The 25,399-nt window shown below is 38.6% G+C and overlaps 3 protein-coding genes across 3 annotated transcripts; all 3 read right to left on the reverse strand.

The window, feature by feature from the left end:
* Positions 1-293: 293 nt before the first annotated feature.
* Positions 294-1,568, reverse strand: LOC137965412 (G-type lectin S-receptor-like serine/threonine-protein kinase At2g19130). Its single transcript, XM_068811700.1, has one exon. The coding sequence runs from the start codon at positions 1,566-1,568 to the stop codon at positions 294-296; it is 1,275 nt and encodes a 424-aa protein (XP_068667801.1).
* A 13,908-nt stretch (positions 1,569-15,476) lies between these two features.
* LOC137965413 (terpene synthase 1-like) lies at positions 15,477-17,820 on the reverse strand. Its single transcript, XM_068811701.1, has 7 exons — positions 17,680-17,820; positions 17,251-17,515; positions 16,772-17,144; positions 16,449-16,667; positions 16,218-16,356; positions 15,863-16,108; positions 15,477-15,773 (listed from the first exon to the last, which is right to left on the reverse strand). Exons 1-7 carry the CDS (start codon positions 17,818-17,820, stop codon positions 15,477-15,479), a joined length of 1,680 nt encoding a protein of 559 aa, XP_068667802.1.
* A 4,038-nt stretch (positions 17,821-21,858) lies between these two features.
* Positions 21,859-22,796, reverse strand: LOC137965414 (xanthotoxin 5-hydroxylase CYP82C4-like). The gene is made up of 2 exons (XM_068811702.1): positions 22,581-22,796; positions 21,859-22,482 (listed from the first exon to the last, which is right to left on the reverse strand). Exons 1-2 carry the CDS (start codon positions 22,794-22,796, stop codon positions 21,859-21,861), a joined length of 840 nt encoding a protein of 279 aa, XP_068667803.1.
* Positions 22,797-25,399: the final 2,603 nt, after the last annotated feature.

The raw sequence follows: 25,399 nt of genomic DNA on the forward strand, positions 1-25,399 counted from the left end.
ATTTTAGAGACTATACATGGAGAGTTTAAGAGTGATTACGGGGATTACACAATTTCAAATTATAGGGAGTTAAAAAGTATGTACTGAAAAAGAAAGAATATATTTATTCGTATAAGGTAAGAAATTTCAACACAATAGAATTTGAGTTTGTCTTTAATTCATTATCTTTATATCTATCATTATCTTTATATTTATCTTTATGTCTATCAGACAATACCCAGTATAGCTGCAATCCCTACCACAGGACCGACAATAGCCCTAACAAGCAAACCCCATGTGCTACTATTTTCGGACTAACTTACATCCGGCTCTGCAAGACGGAGAGAGAGATCTATAGCTCCTGGACCGCCTTCAGAGAGGTTCTGCAGATTCAGTAAATCTCCTTTCCATACAGAACACCCATTTGAAAAAGAAAAGGCAGTGCAAGAACAATCACTCCGACAAGCAAATTCGCACTCCTCTCTGCTGACCGCTAACACCAACTGACCATTGGCAGGTGGTCCCATGGCAGTGAGCAACGAAAAGCCATCTTTGTCGTCACAATTAAGAAGAGATTTTCTCGCACACCCACCTGACCAGTCGCTCAAATTCCAGTCATTGGGAGATGTAGGTTCGAATCCTTGAGCGCAGCCACAGGGGGGCAAGCCATCAGCGTTACAGATACCGAAAGGTCCGCAGAGGGAAAGAACATCACATTGAGCTCTGGGTTGTGACCAAAACAAATTCCACTGCTGATTATTCTCGACCCAGGTGAATAGCTTGACCTGACCCGTTGAATCCATCACAAACCGAGTAATTAATGAAGGGTCGTAGACGTTGTAGGTGAAGTAATTACCCTTGTCCGTCGTTTCAATGCTGTAGTTGTAGATATAAGTGGATCGCATCTTTGGGACTAAGCTAAAAATTTGGCCATTCCATAGTCCACTTGTCCAATACTGCAGGGTCCTGTTCCAGCGAATGAAATATTGACTGGTACCATTTGGGTCTACTTCGAGAGAAAAAGGCCCAGGAGCAGGGTCTTCCGAACTTTTCCAGGATGTCAGAAATTGAGTTTCTCCAGTGCGTTTGTCGAAGCCCAGCCAACCTCCTGGAAGCCAAGTATCAGTCGGATGATCAAAGCTCTGCCAAAAAATAGCAGTCGAATTTGATCTATGCCTTAAGACAAGATTCCCAGAATCAAGAAGCTCCACAACAGTAGAATTTGCGCCGATTAAGGAAGAATTGGTTGACCAAACTGGTCCTTTCGATTGATCGAGGATGACCAGATTGCCATCTTCTGCTATTCTCGCTTGGGGCGTGTCGTCGGAGAGCGGCGTTTCTCTGTTTGCCACCCAAACTGCCGTCTGTTTCGAGACCTTTTTGTACCAAATCGCCAGGTAGTACTTCGGGGAGGGACCGGGTTTGAAGAAACCCAATTCGAAGTTGCCGCCTTTCGAAATCAGGGTCTGCTTTCCGATGAGGGATTCGCCGAGACTCATGGTCTCAGCTGCTCGAGAAACATGGCATTTTGAGGACAAAAGAAAAAGAAGGAAACAGAGGCAGATAAACGGCCTGGTTTTGTCGTCCATCGTTTTTTTTTTTGTTTTCCCCGTAGAAATGTAAGTTGCAGCCTAAAAGACAGGCACTGCCATTTAAAGGCAGAAGAAAGCGAGTTAAACGTTAAGTTCACGTAAGAACCAAGGAAGTATCGGTCTCCTGAGACTAAACGAGGGTTGAAAATTTGAATACAAAGAAACAGAGAAAGAATTTGACTCTCTAGAATCCGAAAGGCATTCCCTCCCCCCGAGACTTCACGGAAGGGAAGATGAGATGTTCCAAGGCTCGCTTGGGTCATTTACTTCCTGGCCATAAAGAGTGACAAGGAAAAGGTGAGTTGACGTGATATAGGTAATGGAGAGAGACATTCCTCTAACCTCGGAGTGTGCCAATTGTGCCATTCTGCTTCGTTAATAGGCTCTAGATAAAGATTTAACCTGGAATACAAATCAATTTTGATGCATCAAACTATCGTGAGAGCAGAGATTAGCTAAAGTTGGCCATGTTTTTTTTATGAAAATACTGGGATGAGAAATCATACAGCTTCCTTCTAATAGTGGATATAGAATGAAATAAATAAATAACCCGATGTTTTACATTCATTGATACTGATATTTATAAGTTACAAAATGATAAGGTTTTACATTATAATGATTATCTTTATGAGATTTACGTGATTGTAGAGTTACAAGTTGAGACAATCTTAACTTCTCTTATCTTTATCTTGTTTATCTCTATCATGCCCTGCAAGATGAAGCTCAGAGAGGAGATTCCAATATTGGTCTTCAAGAAGAGGAAGTGTGTTCGGGGAAGCGGTTTGGTGAGAGCATCTACTAATTAATCAGTAGAGGAGACATGAGTCACCTGAAGAGCACCACTCTGAATGTGTGCTCGAATGAAGTGGTAATCCAAAACTACATGTTTCATGTATGAGTAAAAGAATGGATTGGAGCATAAATATATAACCCTGATATTGTCACAATAAAGGACCGGTTGTTGCGAAAGAAAAACACCAAGGTCAGTGAGAAGAGAGCAACAAAATGATATTCCACCTCGGTAGAGGATCGAGCCACAGTTCATTGCTTCTTAGAACTCCAGGAGATAGGATTGCGACCTAGGTAAACAATATAGGCACCAGTTGAAGTGAAATCATCCTTGTTACCTGCCCAATCAGCATCAGAGAATGCATGAAGGGACAAGAAAGATTATTGATGTAAGATGATACCATGATCCAGAGTCCCACAGAGATATCGTAACAAACTCTTGACAACATCCCGGTGATCAGTAGTAGGGCAATGTATAAACTGAGTTAACTTATTTACCACATAAGTAATGTCCGGACGAGTAAGAGACAAATATTGTAGACTCCCAACAACAGTTCTATATTTAGATGCATTAGAGAGCGTCGTGCCAGATTGAAGTGTGAGTGTAGATGATGTGGCAAGCGGTGTAGCGACAGACTTTGCATTGGTCATGCGAGTGCGAGCAAGGATATCAGAGTTATACCAGGGTTGAGACAAAAGTTGGCCTTGAGAATGAAGAACAACTTCAATACCGAGAAAATAAGCCAAGGAGCCAAAATCCTTGAGTGAGAATCTTCGAGCAAGTAGACGGACGAACGTCGCCGTAGCTTGATCATTGTTTCCTTTAATAATGATGTCATCAACATAGACAAGAATATACAACACAACTGAACTTGTGTGAGAGATAAATAGATATGAGTTTGCATGAGAGTTGGTGAAACCCAAGGTAATGAGAAACTAGCGCAACTCATGATACCAAGCACGAGGTGTTTGTTTGAGATCGTAGAGGGGCTTGCGAAGTTTGCAGACATAATTTGAATTATCACGATTAATAAAACCTGGTGGTTGTGTCATAAAGACATTCTCAGATAGAGTGCCTTGGAGAAAAATATTATTAACATCAAGTTGTCGAAGCGACCAACCACGATTTACTCTAAGGCTAAGAATAATGCGAATAGTGGTAGGTTTGATAACATAATTAAATATTTCATTATAATCAACTCCAGGGAGCTGGTGAAACCCTTTGGCAACTAAACGAGCATTGTACCTATCAATGGAGCTATCAGAAAGATATTTAATATGAAAAATCTATTTACAACAAACCAGATTCTCAGAGGGATATGAGAGAACAAATTCTCATGTACCATTCCGAACAAGAGCATCATACTCATCAGACATAGCCTGACGCCATTTGGGATTGGTGAGAGTTTGAGTTACTGTTGGAAGAGAAACTCAAACCTATACGACCAAGGAAGGCCCACATATCTAAGATTATTATAAGATGGGCCACACGAACAAGGAAGGCCCACAAGATGGGCCTAAGCCCATAAGAAGTAGGACCCACAATGATTACCATGAGCTGACATCCTTATCACATAAGTTGGAAGATCAAGGACTCACAAAAGTATCTTATCTCTGATACCATGACAACGGCTAGCCAATATACCCAAAAGACCGATTTGTTAGGTATGGAAAGCTACCACCTACAAGAGTGGGCGAAACCACTCTGACACTCTCCCCGCCCATTTTTGATCGCCTCTCATGGGATTCGAACGCGGGACATAGCGTGCCCAACTCTGATAATATGTCAAGAGGCTGGCCAATGCAACCTAAAAGACTAGTCGTTTAAGTGCGGAAAGCTAACCTACTCAAGAGAGGTGGATTGGAACCACCTCTGACAATCTTATGGTCACGTCAAAGAAGAGTTTTAGTTTGAGTTATGTTTGTCTTTTATCTATATTGAGTTATTTAATTATGTTAGGATTTATCTTTAAGTGTTAGAGTTTGGGTGTAATTGGGACAAGGGTAGTTTTATTGTAATTGGACTCTACTACCTTCCTCTATTATAAATAGAGGTTCATGTACTCTGATTACAACAAGTTATTGATGTCAATGAAATATTTCACTTTTTCATAAATTCAACATGATATCAGAGCAGGTTTTGTGAGTTGATTTGGTCAACTCACGGAGGTAATGTGATCCTTTTCTCTAAACCCTAAACCCTAAGTCTAGGTTTGTAGTTATTTTTTTCAGTCCCTTTACCCATAGTTTTCTATGCGTTTTTACCTCTATACGGAGTTTTTTCATATTTAAAATTATATATTGACGGAAAGATATTTGAGTGCACTTTCCAAAAAAAATTGATTTCTTCCAATTGGAGTTATCTATGGAGAGAAGTCTATATTTGAATGAGCAAAGGTCAGATTTCAAAAAGGTTCAAGCAGCAACAACAATCTTCAGATTTCGAAATATTTTTTTATATCAAGAACTAGACTTTATATGGATAAATATATATCAAAAGAAATATATGTAAGTCTATTCTTTTACCTATTCAACCAATTTTTTATCTGAGTTATCTACAAAGAGAAATTGATATTTGAAGCAGCAAAGGTCAGATTGAAAAAAAGGTTCAAGCGGCAGCAGAAAGCTTCAACTTCCGAGGTATTTTATGCTATCAAGAAAGAGACTTTATATGGAGAATTATATATCAAAAGAAAGATAAGTAATTTTAATTAATTACCTATTCAACCAATTCTCGGTATGATTTTTTTATAAATAGATATTATTCTTGGAAGAGTCGATGGTCCTTTTGGAAAAAAAGGAGAAACAGTACTAAGTTCGGCCAGATGACAGAGACCGAAATCTATCAGATTATTTATCTTTTGATAATTATATTTTATGAAGAGGATTTATACTTTGATGAAATTTATTTAAGTCTAGTTTCATATGGAGAAAATTTCATGTCAATCTGATCTATATTTAAAGATATATTCTCATTGGAAGAATCAAAGGTCATGCTGATATTCTGTTGTATTGAAAAATCCGAATTTATGCCCATTATTTTAAGTCACTTTTTGAGTTGATATATTAGGAAAATATCTCACTTCTCACAGGTTTAAGGGATTATTTATACTTCTCTATTATTTTGGCTTATTTCTACATCTATGATATTTGGTTCAAGTTGGGATCATTGCAATTATCTCCCAACCTGAGGGGAAGAAGTACAAGAAATATGTATTTTATTTCATATGTTGTGAATAAGTTTATGTGACCAAAATATTCAAGAAAGGGGGAGCACAAAAGATGAAGCATGTGCATCTAAGAAGAAATGTTTATATCGGATTATTTCATGGGTTCTTTTACAAAGTTTATAATTTGGTTCATGTTATATGTGTTGGAAGATGGTCATGTTATATACAGCAACTGCTATTATGTCTGTTTGGGGACATTATTATTGAAGAAGAGGTGACCTCATTTCCTCATTTATTTTACCTCGTCAAAAAATATCACGGTTGGGAAACCATGGCGAAGGATACCCTATAAAAAAATATCATGGTTGGGAAACAAAGATGGGCCCTGTAAAAAAAAAAATATCACGGTTGGGAAACCATGGCGGAGGATACCCTGTCAAAAAATATCATGGTTGGGAAACCATGACGGAGGAACTTATTATTACATCTATGTTATTCGCCCCCCTTCCCACTTGTAATGGCTTTTATGACTCCTACCACTTGAGAGTCGTTGTCCTGTGGAGGGACACGGTGGTGGACACTTCAGAACAATGCCGATAGACACACTACCGATAGAAGACGGTGCCCTACATCCAACATTAGGACTAGAGTCTGAAGCAATGGCTTACCGACTAGAAGTGATTTTTACTCTCACTTATGTTATGCTAGCAGAGCCTCATGAAAAGACGCAACAACATGAGGGGGAAAGTTGGAAGATGAAGGCATATTGGAATATGTGCCATTTTACACAAAAATATTCTATACATCATTTACAGCAAGCTGGGAGTTCATGTTGTTCTCTCACCCCCAACTTGAGGGGGAGTGTTAGAAGAGAAGCTCAAACCTACACGACCAAGGAAGGCCCACATATCTAAGATTATTATCAGATGGGCCACACAAGCAAGGAAGACCCATAAGATGGGCCCAAACCCATAAGAAGTAGGACCCACAATGATTACCATGAGCCGACATCCTTATCACATCAGTTGGAAGATCAAGAAGGACTCACAAAAGTACCTTATCTTATGGTTACGTCAAATAAGAGTTTTAGTTTGAGTTATGTTCGTCTTTTATCTATATTGAGTTATTTAATTATGTTAGGACTTATCTTTAAGTGTTATAGTTTGGTTGTAATTGGGACAAAGGTAGTTTTATTGTAATTGGACTATACTACCTTCCTCTATTATAAATAGAGGTTCATGTACTTTGATTACAACATGTTATTGATGTCAATGAAGTATTTCACTTTTTCATAAATTCAACATTTACAGTTGTGGTTCACGGTTGGCAGATGCAAGAACTTGGGTTGTGAGGTTTAGTTTTTGGATGAGTTTGTAAATGTTGTTCTTGGGTCTGGAAACAATAACAAGGGGAGGTGAGACAACAGGTAGGGATGATGGGTGTGGTTTGGCCGATGTGGGAATGTGGTTTAGAGTGGGGTGTGGTGATGAGAGGGTTGAGGTGTGGGATCGTGAACAGGGCTGATAGAGGGCGCAATGATCGAAGTTGTGGATGATGTGCCAGTAGCTGGGGGAGAGTGTGTCAGACGAGGGCAATCAAGATGCCACGGAAGTGAAGTGAAGGGGAAGATAAACTCAACGAATTAAACATGACGCGACACAAAGACGAGAGGTATTGGGGTCAAGATATAGATAGACACTTTGAGTAGTAGAATACCCTAGAAAAACACACGGAGAAGAACGTGGAGTGAGTTTGTGAGAGGAGTATGGTCGGAGCCACGGATAACAAAGACAACCAAAACTACATAGTTTAGAATAGTTAGGAGGGTTGACAAAAATTTGGCATAGGGTGAAAGAAGACTGAGTGTGGGTGTTGGAAGCCGGTTGATGAGATAGACAACAGTGGAGAAGGCATATGATCAGTAAGAGAGGGGTATGGAGGCATTAGAAAGAAGAGACAAACCTATTTCGACTATTTGATTATGTCGTCGTTTAAAATATCCATTGTGTTCAGGTGTATGAGGAGGAGATGTAAGATGAGAGATATCATTGGTTGCCTAAAAAGAGGATATTGCTTTATATTCTCCCCCATTATCAGAATAGAGTGTCTTAATCCATTTACAAAAGAAATTTTCAACTATAGATTTAAATCGGATAAATGTATCAAGTACGTGTGATTTTTGTTTGAGTGGGTAAAACCATTTAGACTTTGTAAAATGATTAACAAAAATGACATAATACTTAAAATTATCAATAAAATAAATTGGAGAGGTTCGGACATCCGAGAATATAATATCAAGAGGGGAAGAAGAGACAAGTGTGAATTGAGAAAATGGTAATTTGTGAATTTTATTGTATTGACAAGAATTGCAAGTAAAATTAAAATTTAGAGGGTATGCTAAGTCTAACTGAAAAGTGGAGACAATGTGCCGAAGAATTGGAGACTATGGATGACCTAGACGATGATGCCATGCAAACGAAGTGGTTTTGACACTTGAGAAAGCAATTATTAGTAGAGACTGGACTTGGGACGATGACCATTCGTTCGCACCATCCTTAGTTCGACCCTATAAAAGTGTTGCCCCCGTACGAAGATCCTTCGGGGTAAGAATTCAATGGAAGTATGATTATTTTGACAAAATTTAGAAATAGAAATAAGATTCTTTTGCCTGGTGGAAACACAAAGAACATTATTTAATTAAAATGTACAAGAGCGTGTAGATAGAGATTTGTAACCGGTGTGAGTAATAGGAAGATTTGTGCCTTCACCAATCATAATGTCGTTAGTACCGTCATAAGGAGTATGAAGAGAGATTACTCAAGTCGGTGGTGACATGGTGCGATGCTCTTCTATCCAAAAGCCAAGGAGAATCAATAGGAGCGGTAGTGGTTGCAAGATGAGCTTGTGGTTGCCATGACATTGAAGGGCAAGGTTTCCAATTAAAGGTGGTGCGAGGAGCCTAGGAAGGTGGCAGAGACTGTTGCATCTGTTGAAAGACAGGACATTGTGTCCTTTTTCCCGACACAACTGGCAACGATCGAGATAGGGTCGAGGTTGAGATCAACCATCTGGAGTGACGATGTTGTGGAGACCTGAGGTAGTACCTGGCTATGGGGGGATGAGGGTGCCCCTTGCTGTCGATGATTACGATTATTGGACTTGCCAGAATTGGAGTGAGCTCTGGCAGGATTTGTAGAGGCCGGAAGTGGAGAGGAGTGAGCTTGTTGGATACGTAGCGAGACTTCTTTTGTTGATGAGTTTTTCATGCAACTCATTAAAAGAAATTGGCATGTCAAGACCATTGATAGTAGCAATAAGTGGTTTGTACTCATCGTCTCTGATACCATATAGAATGAGATAAATAAATAACTCGATGATTTACATTCATTGATACTGTTAATTATAGAGTTACAAGTTGAGACAATCTCAACTTCTCTTATCCTTATCTTCATTATCTCTATCAGTAAACTCGATCGGATATCTCTCTCAAAGCCCGTTCTTCCTCGATTCCTTTTATGAAATTAAACAATCCCAAAATTGCTACCTTCGTCTTTCGTGCTTAAAAATGATGTTTTATCCAAACTTAAAAGACCCATTACGTGTTGAGATTTCTTCCCTTATACAAAATATATATTCTTTCCTTGTTAGAATATCTTGTAATCCCTATAATTACTCTCAAACTTTCTATGTATAGATTATTACAATATGTAAAATGACTATTTAAGCAATACGATGTGAATAGAAATACAACACGAATTGAAATCTTGGTATCAGAGCATGAGAATCCTTTTCCTTCTCATTCCAGTCGCTGAAGAATAGAGCAACAACTCTCTATTTTCTAATCTGTAATCGCTGTGAATAACAATGTTCAACAATGCTCCCATAATCATCTCGGTCGTCACTGTGATAAGCACCGTCGTCACCCTACTCTGGAGGAACTTTCAAAAGTCACCGACGAACCACAACCGAACCACTGCTTGGTCTTCCAGCGACTTGCACTAGTGGCACAACGGAGAAGAAGAACGTACCTATGATCCTTCTTTCCTCTCGGTCGTCGCTATAAACAGAACCGTCGTCACTCAAGCTGGCAGAACTTCTAAAAGTCGTCGACGAACCACTGCTCGGCCTTCCAATGACATGTACCAGTGTCTCAACAGAGTAGAAGAAGGTACTTGCGGTCCTTCTTTCCTCTCGGTCGTCGGTTAAATAGAACCGTCGTCACCCGAACTCCGACAAAACTTTTCAAAGTCACCGACGAACACAGTCGAACCACCGTTTGGCCTTTCAACGACCTGTACCAGTGTCACGATGGAGAAGAAGAAGGCACCTGCAATCGCGATTTAATTTTTTGATCTTAACTTAGGTACTATTTTGTTACTTTTCTTGCCGAGCGATATGGACTCTGACCAGACCAAAATCCAAACCGGGTCAACCTAGCGGCAGGAAACAGACCGGACCAGTTCTCGGACCAGACCAGAATCAGAGACCCAAAATTGGGTTAACCCAGCGAAAGGAAACAGACCGGACCTGGTCTCGAACCGGACCAAAATCAAAGACCCAAACTGGGTCAATCCAGTGGTAGGAAGCAAACCAGACCAATTCTTTGGGTGTTTTATTTTATTCTGATCACCGTCGATCTTCTTGCATCACGTCGAATGATTCAACACCGATTATTCATCTTCAATATGAAAACTCTAGTTTTACAACCAACGTTATTCTTACGGAAGTTAACTACGATGTATGGTCCCAGATCATGGAGATGCAAATTGCAGGATGTGAGAAGCTTAAATATATAATGGAAAAAATATCAATCCCTCATGAAACTGATTCTTCCTATACGAAGTGGTATGTTGGAAATCAAAAGGTCAAGGGGTGGTTGCTAACTTTTATGTCACTAGATATTATGAAGCGATATATTTGACTACGCACCGTGCATGAAATCTGGAATACTCTAGCCAACGTTTTCTATGATGGGTCAGATGAATTGCAACTTTTTTAATTGAATCAGAGGGTTTTTTCTACCAAATAGACTGGTCACCCCCTATCAACGTATTATGGTGATTGTGGAAAATTTCAAAGAACTTGATCGTCGTGACAGGATTATAATGAAAGATCTTGATGATGTTATCACCTATAGAAAATACGTTGAAAGATTGCGTGTACACATTTTCTTAAATGGATTGGATGCAGAATTCGAACAAATCTGAGGCAAGATTCTTAGATAGGACCTATATTAGATCTTGAAGAAGCCTATTCTTACATACATCGTGACTGTGTTCACAAAACCACTTTAAATGATGAAGTTGATCGCGTTGAGTCATCAGCAATGGTGTCACGTTGAGCTAAGCCTAAAATAGGTTGACCAACTGGTCCTATCATTGATCAAAATTGGGCATCAGGATCTTAGAATCACAAATATGATATTGGAATAGCAAAATCACAGCGTATCTGTACTTATTGTGGTGAGACTGGGTACCAAAGTCACTATGTTATGAACTTATTGGGTATCCATAATGGTGGGATCATACCCAAGCACCTCTCAAATGGAACTCTAAACCAAATAATCATGCTTCAGTTGCAGTAACAGAACTTTTCACCTCTAACACGACTGATGATGCATCCATTTTAATTGCTACATTTGGTAAGGTTCTTAATACTTCTGCTCCTAATAGAAATAGTGAATAGATAATTGATTTTGGTACGACTGATCATATGACCTTTGACAATCATCATATTCAATTTCTGAAATCTTCTGAACAACATATTGTATCGACAACAAATAGTACTCCCTCTCATGTTATTGGAGAAGCTTCCATCACCCTCATTGAAAATCTGAGTCTTGATTCTGTATTCGTTGTTCCAATGTTCAATCATAATTTATTATCAATGGCTCAAATAACTCTCACTTTGCATTGTATTGTGGTTTTTTGGTCTAACCTTTGTGTTTTTAACGACATTCAAACTCGGAAGACAATTGGTTATGGTATTAGAAGGGGGAAGCTCTATTACCTTGATCTGATGCCAGAGAGTTCTCATCAGTTAGCTCAAGCATTCTCCGTGAATAAGTTCGCAGATTCTGAAATTTGGTTATGGCATAAACGGTTGGGTCACTCATCCTTTGGTTATTTAAAGAAATTGTTTCCAAAACTTTACTAGATTATCTGTTTATGAATTAAAGTGTGATGTATGTGATTTGGCTAAAGCATCATGTTCTATTTCAAATAAGCATGAATAGAAGTCCAACACCCTTTATGATTATCCACTCTTATGTATGAGTCTAGTAAATATAGCCTCTCTTAGTGATAAACGGTGGTTTGTTTCTTGTATTGATGATCACACCCGTATGACTTGGATTTGTTTAATGAAATAAAAAAGTGAAGTTAGTTCATTGTTCAAACAATTTCACAGAATGATAGCCACTCAGTATCATTCTACAATACAAACTCTCCGCAATGACAATGGTAGAGATTTTGTTAATTAAAGTTTGAAAGAATATCTAGATGATAATGGTATTACTCATCAAACTACTTGTTTGTACACCCTTTAGCAAAATGGGGTTGCAGAGCAAAAGAACCGTTACCTTTTTGAGGTTATTCATTCTTCCTTGTTTGAAGCTCATATGTCGGCTAGTTACTGGGGTGAAGTCATCACAATTGCAACTTATCTTATCAACCGAATACGCTCGAGTGTGTTACAATTTCAGACCCCCTTGAGTGTTCTTCATGAAGCCATAAGTTCACCTATTGTGCCAAATCTGCCACCTAGAGTTTTTGGGTGTGTAGCCTTCGTTCATCTTCACAAGCCATTGATAAATAAATTGGAACAACTCTCAAGTGTGTCTTTGTTGGTTATGCTCAACATCAGAAAGGCTATCGCTGTTATCATCCTCCTTCTCGCAAATTGTATGTCACTCTTGATGTAGTATTTCACGAAGATAACATGTATTATTCTACTCCCGAGTCTTCAATTCAGGGGAAGCATAGGATTGAATTGTATACCCTTAATTATCATTCGGACAACTTGGATACTACAAGTGGTGAGTATTCAGATTACAACAGTGAACATAAAAATGATACAAATGAGCATGATTCACAGGATGGAAATAGTCAAAAGCAGATGGAAGTGGTGCAACCAGAATATTAACCAACTATTTCCCCCTTCATAATGTACTAGTTGATCAATTGGTTTCTGAGTTCGAGTCCATGTTTGTGCCTCCAGTAAGTTCTGAAACTCAACTAAGAGTTCTACTTCATCGAACTACAAGAGGAAAACCCAGAGTTAATTATGAACATCTTCTCATCTCTAAATCTCAGTATCCCCTGCATAATTTTATGTTTTACCATAAATTGTCAAAGAAAAATAAAGTATTTGTGAATCAATTCTCTGCTACATCTATTCCTAATAGTGTGCAAGAAGTTTTGAAAGATCCTAAGTGGAAAGAAGCTATGAATGAATAAATGAGGTCCCCCCAAAAGAATTCAACATGGGAAGTGGTTGATTTTCCTATAGGAAAGACACCAGTTGGATGTAGGTGGGCGTTTACCGTTAAATATAAAGCCGATAACACCATTGAAATATTCAAATCAAGATTTTTTTGCCAAAGGATATACTCAAACCTACAGGATTGATTTCATGAAGACATTTGCACCAGTGGCCAAGATCAATACCGTTCGAATTCTACTATCTCTGACTATGAATCTTGACTGGCTCTTAAATCAGTTTGATGTTAAAAATGCAATTTTTGCATAGAGATCACCTCGAAAAAGTATATATGGAATTACCTCTTGGATATATTACGCAAACCAAATTATGCAAACAAGTATGTAAACTGAGGAAGTCCCTATATGGTTTGAAGCAGTCCCCGAGGGAATGGTTTGGAAGGTTCACCAATTTTATGAAGTCTATTAGATACAAGCAAAGCAATTTAGATCATACTCTCTTCCTGAAATCTAATAAGGAAGCAATCACAGGTCTTATTGTGTATGTTGATGATATGATCGTAACTGGGAATGATCCAGAAGAAAAGAAAGCATTGCAAAGTCATATTGCCAGAGAGTTTGAGATGAAAGATCTTGGCTACTTAAAATATTTTCTTGGCATTGAAGTGTCAAGATCGAAGGAAGGAATTTTTCCATCTCAACAAAAATATGATTTGAATTTGTTGAAGGAAACTGGTATGACAACATGTAGTCCTGTCAGTACTCCCATGGAAGAAAATCTGAATCTAAGAACACATTCAGATCAAGTCCCTGCTAACATGGAACATTATTAGAGACTAGTCGGGAGGTTAATGTATCTTGCACATACTAGACCAGATTTAACTTATGTACTAAGTGCGGTTAGCCAATTTATGCACTCTCCAAGTGAAGAACATATGAATGTCATCAACTGTATCTTGTGCTACTTGAAATCATCTCCAGGGAAAGGAATTTTATTTAAAAAGGGAGATGACTTGAAAATTAAAGGTTATACCGATGCTGATTGGGCGGGGTCAATAGAGGATCAACGATCTACATCTGGATACTTTACATTTGCAGGTGGAAGTTTGGTCACTTGGAGAAATAAGAAACAAGAGGTGGTGGCTAGATCGTCAAGTGAAGCCAAATACAGGGGAATGACTAAGGCAATATGTGAATTATTATGGATAAAAAATCTGATACAAGAACTACACATTGAACAGACAAGTCATATGAAATTATATTTTGATAGTAAGACAACATGTGATATCAAAACCCAGTCCATCATGATATAACTAAACACGTTGAGGTTGACAGACACTTTATCAAGGAAAAGCTAGAAGCCAAGATCATTGAAATCCCTCATGATCAGTCTTAAGATCAGCATGCCGATGTGCTAATCCAGTCTCAAGAATATCTTGTAATCCCTGTAATCATTCTCAAACTTTCCATGTGTAGACTATTACAATCTGTAAAATGGCTATTTAAGCCAGACAATGTGAATAGCAAAACAACACGAATTGAAATCTTATTTTCGTCTTTATGTTGGTTCACAAGTTAGAATTGAAGTTGCCTTGATAAAGTGGAAGATTTCAAGTAGCGCAAGATACGATTGACAACATAAAGAGTAGCTCTAATCCCACATACCAACTTTGCAATAGAACTTTAAAGGGAAAACGAGAAGAAGGGTGTCGTCGTCTGAATAGCTTGAAGTAGAGTGCAACAAGATGGAGGTCATCTTGCTAGATAATTTTTGTATCAAATCCATTTAATGGAAGTGAAATCCCTTAGCATCATGTTGCAACATCTTCACACTTCTCTTTAGCTCTTTAATCCTCTTCACCCATTGCTGAACAATGTTAATATTATCTGATTAGCAGTTGTTCATTAAACGGAATGGATAATATAGAATAAAAATCTTACTTATATATGTAATCGGGTAATTTTAACCATTTATAGGTTTATCTATTTATTAAATGGAACTAAATCGGGTAATACCTATTATATACCCGTTTACCCGATTATCGATAGTGTAAAGGTATTATGATCGTTTTTTACATATCTATGTGGGGAGGACACATACTATTATTTTATAAACATTATAAACATGATGTAATATTTATAAACACTATAATGAACTAGAGTTCAACATGGCATTATAGCAGAGGTTCAAGAATTCCAGCCACTCTGCTTTAGCCCCAATTTTCCTCTGCTTGCATGGGTTAGGAAAGCGCAATCCTCTCGAAAGATTGCAGCACGAATTTTGCTTTTTCACCCTCGAAAGATTGTTGAATAAAAAGATGAACTTAAATAAGATAGGCGAAACCTGCTCTGAATTCCACATATCAACAAACCCATGTTCTTGTCTTTCTACAAGACACCCAATAGGATCAATTGTTGGTGTGTGGCTGAATGTAAATTAAAGACAAGAGTTACAAATGCCTAGGGTCGAAGCAACCACACATAAAACACTCTCTTTCGCAAAGAATTTAGAGTGGAACAGGGTCGACAACGAGGGAGGCGATCATGGCTTTGGTGCGGCCATGGGAGAAAGTGTACCCATCCTGGTTGTCCTCGTACAAGACCTCCATCACTCGGGCGAGATTGACAGGACGAGTGATGAGCTTGGCCGCATAAGGAGTGGGCTTGAAGCAGCCTTCATTGATGTCTTTCCATGCAACTTTGTAGTACTGTCTGAATAGATCGACAACCTCCTTTTCCGACAGTCCACGCTCCCTCATGAAGCACTCCACTGTCGACTCTACGTGCCCTCTCTGCTGCTCGAACTGCAATATCAAACAAAACCATTCATAAGCACTCCCTTCTAATTTAAGCATCAATCTGGCGTCAAAATTGCGTCGGTATAATGAATTACCTTGCCGGTGACTATGTCATCAATGAACCTACAGATCTCTGCAGCAGCCATGGTGATCCTAGGTTGGGCTTTCAACCACTCAAAAATATCACTGGAGACTTCCCCCATTCCAACCATAGAGAGGAGGAAGATGGTTCGATAACCACAGCTGGTGAACGAAACGTTCATATGCTCTTCTGTTCCTGGTTGATATTCTTTGACATACCATTCTGTTTCAATGAAGAAGGCCTTGCATAGATCCTTCATCTGGAATGCCAAGCAAACATTAGTTCTGCTTTAACTCATGCATATTGTTGCTGTGAACAATTATTTTTCGTAAATATACTTGACAAGTGTTTACAAGGAAAGGACCTACCGCTTCGATCATGTAGTCAATCTGGTAGGAGAGTCCTTCTGGAGCAATCTCGTCGTGAAATTCCTTGGTGTAATTAATCAGCTCACGGAAAAGAGGTCTCATGTACTCGGGCAGCGTCTCTGCAGCCTCTACATTCCATCTGCAAGTACAGGGGATTTCGTTCCTTTTAAACATGGTCCATTTATAACTCACAAGATTAATCGGTGTTCATCGAAATTAATGCACGCATACCTCTCGACTGCATCTGTGAAGAGCTTGAGTTCTTCGTAGACACCGTATGCATCGTAGGTATCATCAATCAATGATATCAGGCCTAAGATTTTGGTGGCAAAAACCCTCGATCGGGAGTAACGGGGATCAAAAGTCACGCTCATGATCCAAAAGTAGCACTCTACTACCCGATTTCTTGCATAAAAGCACTTTTCTGCTAGTTCTTGGTCCTTCCACCACCTGCATGGTTTAATTAGAGCAGTTTATGTCGGTCAAACATGACAAGTATGTCACAATTTAAATGGATATATTATAATTTACGTTTTCATTCGAGTAAAACTTACTTTGAGATGGTCTTTATCTCTCTCTGATGGACAGCCTGAACTAGATTGTAATCCAACTTGGCATATTCAAGCAGCACGGCGTCACAGGTGTTGAGCTCTTCGTAAAGTGAGATGAAGTATCTTGCGTTTAACCTTGGTAGTCGCCTGTGAGTTGGTATCTTGATGGCTCGCGCAACCTGTTTGGCAAGTGATGGATCCGTACTTGGGAGGGCAGATTTCAAGTGCTCGGAAGTGAAAGCAATGGCTTCGTCTAATATGTCTTCCCCTTGAACGCTAAGGAATGCTGCTTCGTGCAAACTTAACAGTCCCTTCACATCCGAAGTCAAGCTTTGTTTGAATTTTCCCTCTTCATCCATGAACTTCCTAAACACATCTGTTGTATCACATCCATCCAAGCATGTTTTTTTTTTGTGTGAATAATATAGCAAGGACGTGAAACGGGATCAATGCAATAGGAACATGAAGATCACTAGTTTTACCTGCAGAAGCCTTGTAGCCTCCTTCTCTTAATACTCGAAATTGAGTGGCTACAGAGTATAGATCATCGGCATCAACATCGAGAGAATTTGTGGTGTGAATTCGGTGCAGTGCATCATCGATTTCCTTCTCGAATTGGTAGTCTAATCCAAGCCGATAGACAGCGTCCAACAAGTAGATTTCTTCTGGGGACCCCTGGGCGAGTTTTAACATTTCCTTCACTTCTTCCTTCAGCACTTCCGCCCTTTTCGTCCATTGATCCAGCTTCTGCACGTATATACAAGAGAGATTCAGACATACACAGAAAACTTCTATGAAGAAATATACATCAAAGGAAGAAGAGGTGGAACACATAGGAAAGTTAGATTGAGGGTCGACTGATAGCTGTAAGAAAAGGCTGATGACAGGAATTCTAAAGTAACTCTCTTTACCTCTTCATCTTGTACGAGGTCGACAAAGTAATGGCCCCAGGCAGAAGGAGGAAACTTAGCCATGGGACGAACGACCTGGCTCTTCTCATTCTCAGCCTGAGGGATTGTTGAGCTGTCAGGTGTGGGAGAGACAAGAGCCATTGGAATGCAGCGGGTTTCGGAGCTCAAGCTTCAAATTACAATTACAAACTCAAGACTAGCTTGGTAGTACCTGAGAACACGCAGAGAGGTATTTAAAAGAGGTCCATACCAAGAACCGCAGCCTTTGTTTTTTCTTTTTTAATATTTAAAGAAACTTTCTTCACTGACTTATGTGTATTAGATGAAGTTGGTGAGAAATCTCAAATCTGAAAAATATCCATTGCATCGGCAAGCTTTCAACTTTGAGAGTGAGAAAAAAATAATGCAGTAATCCTCTTGGGTTTCCTCCAGTCTTAGCCATCTTCCTCGTGTCGAAATTTCCCCTTGACCATCTTTGAATGAAGTGGGTAGAAGGAGGCTAAGAAGGAGCCCGGAAGCAGACATAAGGTCCCCAAAATTCGGAAGTGGCCGTCTCTTCCGTCATCTGGAAATCTTTTCTTCTTGCGACGGCTGTGGTACGTAACTGTGTCGAGCATTTCTGCTTCGCCGAAGGCTCAGTTTAGCTTTTAGAAACTAGAATGTTTGTTTGACATACTATAAAGACCCTTCCGCACCCATTTTGTCCATTGAAATACTGCTTCAGATGCACTGAAAATAACAACTAACTTGCTTAAAAAATGATCGAAATCATGCATGTTTGAGAAACAAATTACAAAAGCATGAAGTAGTAGTCATCTGGTCAAAGTAGCGGCTGCTCTAATCAAGTCTGAACTAAAAGCGCATTCTACAAGCGGAAACGATTGTATCAAAACTGATCTCTGTCAAGGAAAGAAGATTAGATTAAATTGCTGCAGTTTTTCAAGTCTGGCTCCTCGTTGAGCCAATCAGATGTCACTTATTTTAGCTCATACCGTAGAAAAAAGCTCCAACTGGTAGAGTTGAAGATGAGCTCATCCCCTTTGACAGCCTTCTTGGGGCACACTGCTCATCAGAACTGACTCCATATCCTGTCTTCATCTGAAAACGAAATTGACGCCAATCCGGCCATGTTTAGAGAAACGCGGAAGGAAATAACAATCCTTCATTTTATTCAGGTTGAAGTACCAGGAATAAGATGTAATTAAATCCAGAACAAGTTTTCAAACAAGGATTGGAGACCATAAAATTTCCACCAATTTAATTTGAAAAAAATCACTAGTTCCCCGACGAGGCCACTCCCATCTGAAATGTGGATTGTCTTGGTGAGAACACTAACAGTGGTAACGATGCCAAACCTCCGCCAAAGGCTTGAAGCACACTAACAGTGCAACGCAGAGGCAAGTCTCACAACTCAATTAGGCGTTCAACAAATGAAATCAAAGGTCCGAAAAAAAAAATCTCATTCATGAATTTGCTATATTAACATTCTTTGGCTCATCAAGCCGCTAACCATGAAAACTGGAATAAAATATGAGATATGTCTCTATTTTCTTGTAAAAAAAATTGATCATTATCTCATTTTTATTTACTATTTTTGGGAATAAAAATGGTCAAATTCTCATTTTATTTTATTTTATTTATTTTCTAGGGTTTCCAAACAAACCCTTACTTCCTTAAATTCCTTGCTTTACCGTGTTTTCATCCCACTTAGTGGTTGGACTGATATATCTAGACATGTGGATTTTTATGAATCTCACTTAGCCTTTACTAATCCATCCAAATGCTCTTTCCCTCTCCTTCCTTCCAAATTCTTTTTCCCTCTTCAAGAGGTAAAAGTCATATAAAGATAAACCTAGAAGGGGTGGAATAGGTTAATCAAAATTTTTATGGCTAAATTCAAGTTGATTGCATTCAAAGTGTTTATAAATAGAAAAGAAAATGATCAACCACTGCACCAAGGATTTTTATAGTAGTTCACAATCAATTTTTCAAATTGATACTCCATTCCCATGGAGCCCTTACCATGGAATTAAACTTTTCACTATGAATAGTCAAACAACATCCATAACATAAAGTCACAAGAGACTCAATTACTGCACCGGCCCAAACACATTGGGAGTTATGATCAACAGCTCTTAGGTACAAGCACCTAGACCCAATTAAGACATTTTTCACAAATTCCTTGTACAAATTTTGATTGAGTTACATGCAAGGTTGACTTGCTTTTCTATTCAAAACACAAGTAGGCCTCTTGTTAGGCAATATGCAATCAAGTATGTAAAATTGATTACACCCATACTAAGGTGAATCTACTAGCAATTTCAATTTGGATTTTAAAATGAAGGCACTTGAGAACTTAGAAATGCTAAAAATATAGGTTGTTTCAAAAGCTATCAATTTATACGAAAATTATATAGATCCTAGTTGATGTGATCATAAAGGATTAAACTTTCACAAGTCGGAAACCGAGCATTCAAATTATATCTTAAAGTCAATACTCAAAATACTTAGCTTTCTAGGAGAAATTATGCTAAAAGTACTTCTTCTTGACTCTTACTAACACTAGAACATTGAGAAAACACTTGAGAATTTATAAATTCATGTGACCAAGCATATATTCAAGATTGAGTAGAGTTTGAAATACATAAGACATTTCTCTGTGTTAAAAAAATTAGCGGCTATGAATGGATAAGGTTGTTTTTTTATATTTTTAAAAATGTATGAAATTTTGTACCAAAAATTATGAAAACAATTAATAAATCTTATTTTTGGTGATGATTATGTTGGTAGGCCACTTACAAAATTTGGAGTCTTATAGCCTTTGATTCTACCTTTGACATTCTAAAAAGTTGAACTTCTACAACACGGGTTTGAATCTAGTGCCAAGGATTCAAATCTTTTGATTACAACCATACGATTTGCAATTGAATCCACCCCTAGGTTCAATTCCTTAGATTTCTACTTCCTATAGGTCAAATCCATCATTTGTGCCAAAACTTTCTGTAACTCGGGTATACATCCTTTTTGTTGTTATCATCGAGATGAGGTTGAAAATGCCCATGGGTTTGACTCCTATAATGTGCATCTTTAGTACAAGGTTTGAATCCACTTTTAATTGCAAAAGTTTTTATAACTTGGGTTTCAACCTTTTTATTTTATTTTGCTTGCTTGGGGATTCACATCCTGTTACTTTGGTTCAAATCCTTCCTTCTTTACATGCTTATTTTAGTCCTTGGATTCGAATCCTCCTCCTTGATGGGATTGAATCTAATGGAGTGTTCTACTCCATTTTTAATTATGAAACTTTCTATGAGTTTGGTTTGTATATATATATATATATATATTTTGTTTGTGTTTCTGCATTCAGATGGGTTCAAATCCAATTTTCAAATAATTCTAAAATTTCTTTTTTTTATTAATTCTTATTCAAGGATTTGTGTAAAATGTATATGTTTATTATCATCAAAATTCAGGTGCTCGAAGACATCTTGAACTTCTTCTTTTACTTTAAGAGTATCACACTTGAAAAACTGATGGGTAATCTTCTTTTTCACAAAATGAATCTTGAGTATGAAAAGGAAGAATCTAGACCATGGAGCTTTGGTATGTGATGAAAATGACAACTCCATTAATGATATTGATATAGATAACCATGGAATTGATATATTTGTTAGAAATTTTAAAAAAAATTACCAGAAGGAAAGGCCAAAGTAGTCAAAAAGTAAAAAAAGAAAACAACTGATGTTACAAATGTGGTAGCTAAGATCACTTCATTGGTGACTCCTTACTTTCTTGTTTTTAAAGTTTAAGTTGATAATTTTCACTTGATCTAATTAAGTTCATGATTCTTGGAGAACTTCATCAACTACTTAAACTTCCTTTCTTTATATAGACTCTTTGCTGGCATTGACTTTCACCACTGGTAGGCTAGCAGCCACGCTTTAGCCTGATGGTAACGCTTGATGAGATTCAGCTGGTTAGAAGTACAAGTGATAAGGTGGAGTCTGAGATGGTTGACATGAAGAACTTAATGTAGCATGGCCTTCGCAAACTGGGTTTGCATGAGATTTACATCCGAAAGAGCTTGCATGAGCTACAAAATAAACGGATTTTATACCAAGCAATTGGGAAAACGATCATCCAAACAAGTGCAGTGCGAGGCTTAGACGTGCGATTCACTTAATATAGCTGAGGAGAGAGTCGAGGTATAAGAACAAGTTCAAGAGGGTATTCCATGCCCCTAGCTATACCTTCAGTTTCAGTCATGTTGACTTGAGAGCAACCTGAAGGTAATGTCCAATCAAAGGCTTGCAACAAGCGAGCCAAGACGATATGCATCATTCGCATAGCCATGTTCGTCCCAGGGCAGCCCCTCCTTCCCGAGCCAAAGGGAATAAGCATGAAATGATGTCCCATCGCGTCAATGTCTCGATTTTCTTCAAGGAATCTCTCAGGGCGAAACTCAAGAGGATTGTGGAAGATGCGTGGATCTCTCTGTATGTTCCAGATGTTAATCATGACAGTAGTTCCGGCAGGGACACGAAAGCCTCCTACTTGGCAGTCTTCCCTGGCTCGGTGAGGTATCAGGAGTGGAGCTGGTGGGTATAGTCGGAGTGTCTCTTTGATGATAGATTGGAGGTAAACCAATTTGCTGATATCTGATGCCTCTACCACCCTCTCGCGCCCAACATGAAGGTCTAGTTCAGCGTGGGCTTTCTCCAGAACTTGACGATTATTCATCAATAACGCCAGAGCCCAAGTTAAAGCAGTTGCAGATGTATGCGCTCCTCCTAATGTAACCGTCTGCTTGCAGAGTGAATGTGGGATGGAGAAGAAAAAGTGAATGTGAGATGATTCAAGTTTGTCTATGAGGAAAACGAAGAAAAGATCAAGTATCTCACGTTTGCGAAGCCCTTGATGAAATAGTCCGACGGGTAATCATTCGGCAAAGTGCCTTCCTTCTCCATGAGTAGCAGCATGTCAATCAGATCCCTGTCCCGAGTGCCAACACCACCATCGTCGGCGAGAGGTGAAGAGGAAGAATCTTTGGCTTGCAAGCGATGTTCTGTCACCCATTTTTGCATCAACTCATCGATCTCCTGCCCGGTTTGCTTCATTGCTCAGGCATTGCCCATCAAGTCCAACCGCCTGAGGAACGGAAAGGCATCTCCCACATCTTGAACTCCAAGATGGTGGAGGGTCACCTCGAACAACCGGATGAACTGCTGGGCATCCGCATCCCCTTCTTTGCTTCGGTGGTACCTCTTCCGGGCGATGATGAGAGTGATGATATTCAACAGGGTGCCTATAAATTCGTGCCTCATATCAATTAAAAAGAATTTTAGTTTTGTTAGTTTTCTATTTATGTTCACTTGCCTAATTATGCTAAAACTTATCTTTAAGTGTTAGACTTTTGGTGTAATTAAACTCTACTACTTTCCTCTATTATAACCATACAACACAAATTACACTCTAAGCCACCTACAAGAACTCAACCAAGGCTCCCACATTATCTCTAATCTATGCAAAAGGAATTACAAAATATGCCATCTAAGAAAGCTCAATCAAGGGGAGCACATTCAAGTTTAGAAAAAAGGAGACTCAACCCAAAGCAATGTCTACATACACAAACCTATCTTCAAGGAGAAAACATATTCTCTACCTAGAAGCTTCCCTGAAAGATCTCATCTTGGATCACTAAATCTAGATCTTATAAACAAGGGTCAAGGGTGATTTAAATTCAAACTGTTTTCTTTTTTCTCTTTCCTCAAGAGGAAGGACACCTAAAATTTATCTAAAGAATTCAAAAAACTTCCTTATTTCTTTTTAAATGTTGGAAAGAAAAGGTTTATAAACTAATATCTTGTAAATTTTAATCAAGATAATCACCAAAAAATCACAGTTCATTTAAAGAAGTATTCTTGTTTTCATAGAATTCTTCACATGGTATCGAAGCTAATGGGTAGATCCCGAGAGATCCAAATTAGTTAAGTAACACAAGGATTCAGTCATCTCTCTCATCCTACTCATCTTGCCTATCATCATACCCTTATGAGGAGGTGATACCCATGCTCCAAAGCCAGATATGCCTTAGTCAAGAAATTAGCCAACCGTTTTTAACAAGGGTTGCTAATAAAACATCAAACTCTAAGTATCCTTGCATCAAGGAAGTGGGCACCACTTCAACCAGCGAACAGGTAAGTTTTCTGAACGTCTATACTTTAGCCAAAACACTAAAGGGTCCCATTCTACTCCACAACCATTCGACACTAAGAAATCACAAGGCAATTCTAGATCCTCCAACCTTCACTGCCAAATATGCCAGAAGCCCAATGTAAAGTTATGTTGGCATAGGTTTGATCATAACTATCAAGCCAACAATATCTCATCCGCTCTAGCTGCTATGGACAAACCCAAGCCTGTAGGGTCATTTCTAATGGTCTCTACCTCTTTCCTTAAGATGAAAGTGTCTTTTCATGCTCTTCACACCTAAACAAAATGGCATAGATGAAAGAAAGCACGGGAAATTTTAGTTCCTAATCCTTCTACTAGTTTGTTACCACTCAATGAGATACAATCTTCTACCTCTACTTCTGAACCTACCACCTCCACTATTGCCCCTCCTTCCTTTGGTCAGATTAAAATAATTTTACCTATATATCCACCTACTTTCTCTACTAATCCTACCACAACCAACACTCATCCTATTCTCACTCTTGCAAAAAGTAAAGCTCATGCTCTTTGAATCACCCATGAGTCCGAACCTACATCTTATGAAATAGCTCTTTTCTACACCCCCTTGGCATGCAGCCATGGAAGAAGAGTATAATGCTCTTCTTAAAAATGAGAGATGGGATCTTGTTCCAAAACACCAACAATGCATATTATCGGATCTAAGTGGGTGTTTTGAACAAAATACAATGTAGACGGGACAACTCAAAAGTACAAGGCACAATTAGTTGCTCGAGGACATTGTCAAATACCCAGAGCTGACTATGGCCAAACTTTTAGTCTTGTAGTACTGTCTCAAACAATTCAGGCTCTTCTTTCACTAGCTCTGTATTATAGTTGGCCCCTACTACAATTTGATGTTAATAATGCTTTCTTGCTTGGCTTTATACATGAAGAAGTACACTATGTGTCAGCGAAGAGGTTTCAAGGATTCTATATATCCAACATATATCTGTTGCTAAAAAAAGGCCTTGGTCTCGAGCAAGCTCCACATGCCTAATATGCTAAGTTTAGTACTTAACTTCAGATTTTCATCCAGTAAAATAGATCCATCTCTTTTTTTCTACTTTTCTTCACCCTCCGAATTATACTTATAACTTTATGTTGATGACAATCTTCTTATTGGTAATGATTATGAACTCATGACCACCTTTCAACACACACCTCATCACACATTTTTAGTTATGCTTTGATATATTTTTGGGAATACAAGATTATCGAACTCCTTCCAAAATTTTCCTATCCCAAAAATAATATCAACAAGATATCTTGCAAAGGCTGGTTTGTCTTCATGCACATCGATCTCCACTCCACTCACACTTACCAAATTTGATTTTCAAAGTTCACTTTATCCACTATGGCAGCTTTGTAAGTGCACAACAATATCTTGCTCTCACTCGACCAAACATTTAATACTCCATTAACTTAGTGGCCCAATATATGCCTGCTCCTATAGAATTTCATTTACTTTAGTTAAACATATACTTAG

This window comes from Aristolochia californica, unplaced genomic scaffold (assembly GCF_029961685.1).
Source record: "Aristolochia californica isolate CCGP_79_NKW_82.1479 unplaced genomic scaffold, dmAriCali1.0.hap1 SCAF_5, whole genome shotgun sequence".
Lineage (NCBI taxonomy): Eukaryota > Viridiplantae > Streptophyta > Magnoliopsida > Piperales > Aristolochiaceae > Aristolochia > Aristolochia californica.

Bases quoted from the DNA above. Each gene is read 5' to 3' on its own strand.
- LOC137965412 (XM_068811700.1), bottom strand. From the start codon at position 1,568: ATGGACGACAAAACCAGGCCGTTTATCTGCCTCTGTTTCCTTCTTTTT.
- LOC137965413 (XM_068811701.1), bottom strand. From the start codon at position 17,820: ATGGCTCTTGTCTCTCCCACACCTGACAGCTCAACAATCCCTCAGGCT. The intron at 16,109-16,217 runs GTAGGTCCTTTC...TTGGCATTCCAG, and splicing joins TTGACTACATGATCGAAGCG to ATGAAGGATCTATGCAAGGC. The intron at 15,774-15,862 runs GTAATTCATTAT...TTGATATTGCAG, and splicing joins ATGACATAGTCACCGGCAAG to TTCGAGCAGCAGAGAGGGCA.
- LOC137965414 (XM_068811702.1), bottom strand. From the start codon at position 22,796: ATGAAGCAAACCGGGCAGGAGATCGATGAGTTGATGCAAAAATGGGTG. The intron at 22,483-22,580 runs GTGAGATACTTG...CTCTGCAAGCAG, and splicing joins TCATCAAGGGCTTCGCAAAC to ACGGTTACATTAGGAGGAGC.